General features: G+C 31.8%; 1 protein-coding gene across 1 annotated transcript; it reads right to left on the reverse strand.

Moving 5' to 3' along the window:
- Positions 1–3,466: 3,466 nt before the first annotated feature.
- Positions 3,467–4,901, reverse strand: LOC9316570. Its single transcript, XM_021030141.1, has 3 exons — positions 4,810–4,901; positions 4,447–4,714; positions 3,467–4,349 (listed from the first exon to the last, which is right to left on the reverse strand). Exons 1-3 carry the CDS (start codon positions 4,828–4,830, stop codon positions 4,249–4,251), a joined length of 390 nt encoding a protein of 129 aa, XP_020885800.1. The 5' UTR covers positions 4,831–4,901; the 3' UTR covers positions 3,467–4,248.
- Between the last annotated feature and the right edge of the window lie 325 nt (positions 4,902–5,226).

The following is a 5,226-nucleotide window of genomic DNA, read 5'->3' on the forward strand; positions in this document are numbered from 1 at the left end:
CACATTTTCCTCCAAGAGAAGTAAATGAAAAAATCATGTTATAGGCTCGGATGTTCTCTCTAAAGTGTCTACTCATGTCATCATCATTGGTTAGCAACGCAAATAACAACTCTGGTTGATTACAAAGGAAAGGCAATTTGACTGATCCTTGCAAACAACACTGAGTAAATATTGGTTTACGAACTTTCTTGTGTCTGTTAATGCGTTCTCCATACCACATTATAGCACCACAATACGAACATGAGTAGATAGGATCTCCATGATCTAGGTACTCTACAATAACAGAGACAAAAATCAGAAATCTATACTTTATGTAATCTTGGTTTCAGAAAATATTCAAAATTAATCTCCTTAGATAATACCTGTGTTTTGTTTATTTCTGCTAGAAACATTAGTAGTTTTCCTTTCTCCAAAAGCTTTAGTCAAACTTTCATCTAACATTGACAAAAACTCGTATCTTTGCTTGAGTTCAGTAGGGATATCCTCTATGTTTTGATAATCTGATTCTGATGTTTCGGATTCAGTTTCATCTGCACTACTGCAATCGTAAACTTGTTCACGTGATTCTTCCAAACCGCCTATTTATGTTTTTCAAACAGATCAGTGAATGAATGCTTGTTAAGTTTAGTAAAAATATATCATAGAAATTCACACTTACATTTGCTTTGATAATCAATCATATTAATATATGTTTCTTCTTCAGAATGCAGGACTTCATCATTGTGTTCTTCATTGATTGGACAGAGTGGCGTATTGTTTGATGTATTCTTCTCCTTTGCAATAGACTTGGCAAACCTCAAAGAGTTTTGTGGTTTGGTAAGTGTAATACCCTTAGTAGCTACATTTTATAAAATTCAACTATTAGTTTTCTTCTATTAAACCTGTTGTGTTAAGACCCAGGTTTGAGAAAATACATTTTCAGATGAATAAATTATAATTTGTATACCTTGTTTGCTGTTAACAGATGGAGGACTATACTTTTTTGCTTTCTTTTCTGGTGCTTTTTTTGGATTCATCGGTGTATGTTGAACCTCACTCAATATATCTGCTGAGTTTGAAAAATTCTGCAGATCTTGAAAAGGTCTTCTCTGACTCCTAGCATTTTTTTTTGCTGATCTTAGAGTCATATTTGTAGTAACCGTAGATTCATCGCCTAAACCATTATTGTGCCAGCATAGTTAGTTTCATTAATAAATGGTCTGTTTAACAAAACCATGTTAACATACCTATTGTTTCCTGTGGCATATATGTTGAAGAAGAAGGACCAGTTTCCGTCAGAGGAGACAGAGTAGACCTTGCCTGTGAAGGTATGTTACTTATTCCAACCATTAGTCTATCAAAAATTCCTTTAACTTGAACATCACTCGTATCCAGATGGTTCTGTTGATTTGGATTGATGTTTTCATCATTCTGCTGAGACCTAGACCGCTTTGGTTTAGGTGTCTGCTGCACGTTCAAATTTTCTTTGAGAGTTGTGTTTTTCCGTCTCTTCATTCTGTTGAAAATCAATAAATAGGTTAGAAATGTTAAATAGTATTTGTTCTGTGAAAAAGACTGATATTATTCTTCTAAGATCTTAAGAAAAAACCTTTAAAATGGTTGTTTCAATATCTTCGATTAGGAGAATAGATGAAGATTAAAAGTGGTAATTGGATTAGAAGTGATCTGACCATAAATCCAAACAACCATATTTACAGTGATTTCGTATAACTGAAAAGATTATAATTATATATGACATATTTTGTTTTCCATATGGAATTGCAAATCTACTTGATTGCTCCTTTATTTATTTTTAGAATCTTTTATTAAAGATCTCATACTCTTTTGTTGATCTCGTGTTTTGTTATTTAAAGATTATTATTATTTATGCTAAATCAGTATTGTTTAATATATTCATTCTAATACCATTAATTAGTTTCTTCATTGTATGTCATTAGTTTCTTCAATGTTTTTAACAGTTTGTTCTACATCATCTTTTTCAGGTTTTGATATTTAGATGACAACTCTAACTTATAGATTTCCTATTTTCAAGTTAATTGCCGCTTTATAATTCTAAGGTTAGTTATTTTTTCTTTTGATTTGATCATGTTCACGTGTCAAAACATATTACATAAATAACATGGGAATCTGTTTCATGTTTGCAGATTTTTTTACCTACTATAAGTTATGGATCAAGTTCAAATTGCAATCCAATTATAAGGTTAGTGAACTCTTATTTTTTTGCTTATTCATCTTTGAAAAATCTTATAGTTTTTATTGGTAGTTAGTAAAGAACTGAAATTAAGCAGAAACTTGGTAGATATTATTCAACAAAATAAATCTGATTTGAAGTAGAAAGTTGCATAGGAAACAAATAACATCTGAAATTTTAAAAACTTGAAGCAAAGAAAAAACCAATAAAAAACACATCTCAAACCAAGCTCCCTACATTATTCCAATACATCACTACTTATTTCTTCCCAACTTCAATCTCTTCCTTCTCAATGTCACCAAGAATGGAAGGAACACATGCTTTTTTAGTAGTAGAACTCTGACCTTCACAGTCCACAGAACAGTCATCAATACTACGCTTGGAAGAAGGAGTAGATGATGTAGGACCATTAGCATCTGTGGTTTCACTGCTATAGGTCAAAGCAAGTGCGTCCTATTAATCCAAGAGAAAACAATTAGTCAAACATTTACCATGATTATTATGAATATATTAGGATACAAATTACTCAGTTATCTATAGATACATCCTAGATTTGTTAGTAATATCACAGGGTACTCACTAATTAAGTGTAACAACGATCCAGCCCTTTAGAGATAAACTTGAAAAGGTTTTTGATAGAATGATTTTGGTTGCATCTACTAACATTACCTGATCAATAGATAGATCATTATGTTGGTCAGTCGGCTGGTCAGAATCTTCAATAGTATCTAGATTATCAAAATCATTACCCAGCCAAATAGTGGAAACCTTGTAGGTATCATCTGTTTCATTGATGTTTTCTTTTCCAACAGTCACCAGAAATTGGAAAGTCTTTCCAACCAAATCTTTGATTGGCTGAGGCAAGTTTGTTGGATCCTGAATCTGTTATCACAATAGCAACATAATATTTTAGATGTAGGACAATTATTATCTACATAACTTACACATGATCATTTGTTTACCTCATCCCAGTTTCCTTCAAGCAGATCTTCAGCAGAAACGCCAATGATCTCTTGTGCATTTTTATCAAAGATCAGAAAATTGGTGTCACCAGTGCTATCCATAACTCCCACGTTTAAAAGGTACCTTCATATAAAAAGATTTTCATACAAAGTTAGATAGATAGTTATTAACTAACATAATAGCTATATAATCAAATGGGAAATTGTTACCTTGGAACCACCTTAGGAGTGTCTTCCTTACATGTTGGACACCAAAACATTTCTTTCTTACCTTTTTTGGCAATCTCATTTTCCACTTTTGGTATCTTATAGGCAGTTTTGTGACACTTCAGACAACAAAAGAAATACCACGAGTAGTCTGTGTCGATCTTCATTATGGTAACAATTATGTTGCATTTCCCAATCTATACATAATAATAGAGAATTAGTATTTTAAACATAATTATTACTAATAGAGGCAATTAGTATTAATCACAACTATTACCTCAGAAAAACAAAAGAGTCCAGAGATGGTTTTCCTTGGAAAACGATCATAGTATTCCTTTTTTTTCATCAGTTGATTCCCATGTTTTGGCTTAACTTCTTGGATAGCCAGAGGCATAGCATCAGGGGGTAAACTACATGACAATTAAAAAAAAAAATCAACTTATCATAATATCAATAGGATATACAATCTAATTATTTTCAAAAGCAATATTAAGTTTGCCCCTATCTTACTTGGCCACAAATTCAAGAACAGCAGGGTAGGTAGCATTGATTTCCAACAGAGACATGTCAAATGCATTTGAAACTGATCTTTCACCTAACAAAATGAGTACTATTAGTATAAATATATTCTGTGATCTGCCTTTAAAAATCCCAAAAATGTTTTATCAAAAACGTTTTATACCTTTGAATGAATTGATCTTAGCAAGACGAAGTAAGGCAATCACCCTCTCAGTGCCTGCATTTTGACATGCATTCCACATTGCCTCAGCAAATCTCCCCCAAAGAGTACATTTCAGCCGTTCATCACTATATAAGAAAATAAGTTGTGAGATAATTGTAAGTACAAATAACATAAGATATATTATAATAGGGTAAAGCCATATGAAATTACTTTGTGTCTCTGAGTTCAAGATCAAGTTTCTTTGTGATTTTGTTGTTAACATCATGAGTTTTCATCTCATTGAAACTAACAACCTGTCCAAGTACATCTACAAAATTAAGAAATTAATATTTGGTTTTTGATGAATATCTATTATTAAAATATGCAAAGAATAATAACTAAAAATAAAAAGAAAAATATATTACCAATTAAGATGTTTTCATTCAATCCTCCTTCATCCAAAACATCTTGAAAGTTTGCCAGATCCAAATAAATGTCATTAGAAAGAGGAGGAGTTCGAGTTATTACAGTTTTTTGCATCATGGACATTTTGAAACCATGTTTAGTTGCACGGTATTTTCCTGTTGACTTGGCTAGTGTAAATTTCTCGATAATACGCCACTCCCCAGAGGTAATGAACCTTTGCAGTTTGTTCAATTGTTGCTTCTTAATGGTAGCATGGATCAAAGTACCCTGAATATTGAAAAATAAGTCATGTTAAACATACAAAACTATGGTGTATATATGATACACGATTATTTGTATATAAGAATGATATAGTTACTTACAGAGGTATCAGCAAGAATCATTTCGACGGTTTCTCCAGTGTATTGAGTGTATTGAGTCCAAGAATGGACAATTTTAACTTGAATTCTCCATTCTGTTTTGAAAGGTTTGACATCAGCAAGGGTGGTGAATGCTAGCTCAGCTGCCATTTTCTTAGTGGGATTGTGTAGAGAAAGAGTGAAAGCTTGAGAAGGTGAGTTTAACATAACATTGGATCATATATTTATACTAATCGAAATACGGCTATAATTTTCTAGGTTTTAGAGAATTATCGGGGAAGAGGATAAATGCGAATAGAATATTTTAGGTATATAATTGATATTATGCTATTTTTTGGGTATGATTTAGAACAAATATGGATTTGAAAAGATTTTATGATTTTAAATATAAAAAAAAAGGAAGTTAATTGTTTTCGTTTA

The sequence above is a fragment of the Arabidopsis lyrata genome, assembly GCF_000004255.2.
Source record: "Arabidopsis lyrata subsp. lyrata unplaced genomic scaffold ARALYscaffold_4, whole genome shotgun sequence".
NCBI classification, from domain to species: domain Eukaryota; kingdom Viridiplantae; phylum Streptophyta; class Magnoliopsida; order Brassicales; family Brassicaceae; genus Arabidopsis; species Arabidopsis lyrata.

Coding starts and splice junctions, on each gene's coding strand:
- LOC9316570 (XM_021030141.1), bottom strand. CDS start 4,830: ATGATTCTTGCTGATACCTCT. Junction 4,715..4,809: donor TGATTCTTGCTGATACCTCT/GTAAGTAACTAT, acceptor TTCAATATTCAG/GGTACTTTGATCCATGCTAC. Junction 4,350..4,446: donor GAATGAAAACATCTTAATTG/GTAATATATTTT, acceptor TTAATTTTGTAG/ATGTACTTGGACAGGTTGTT.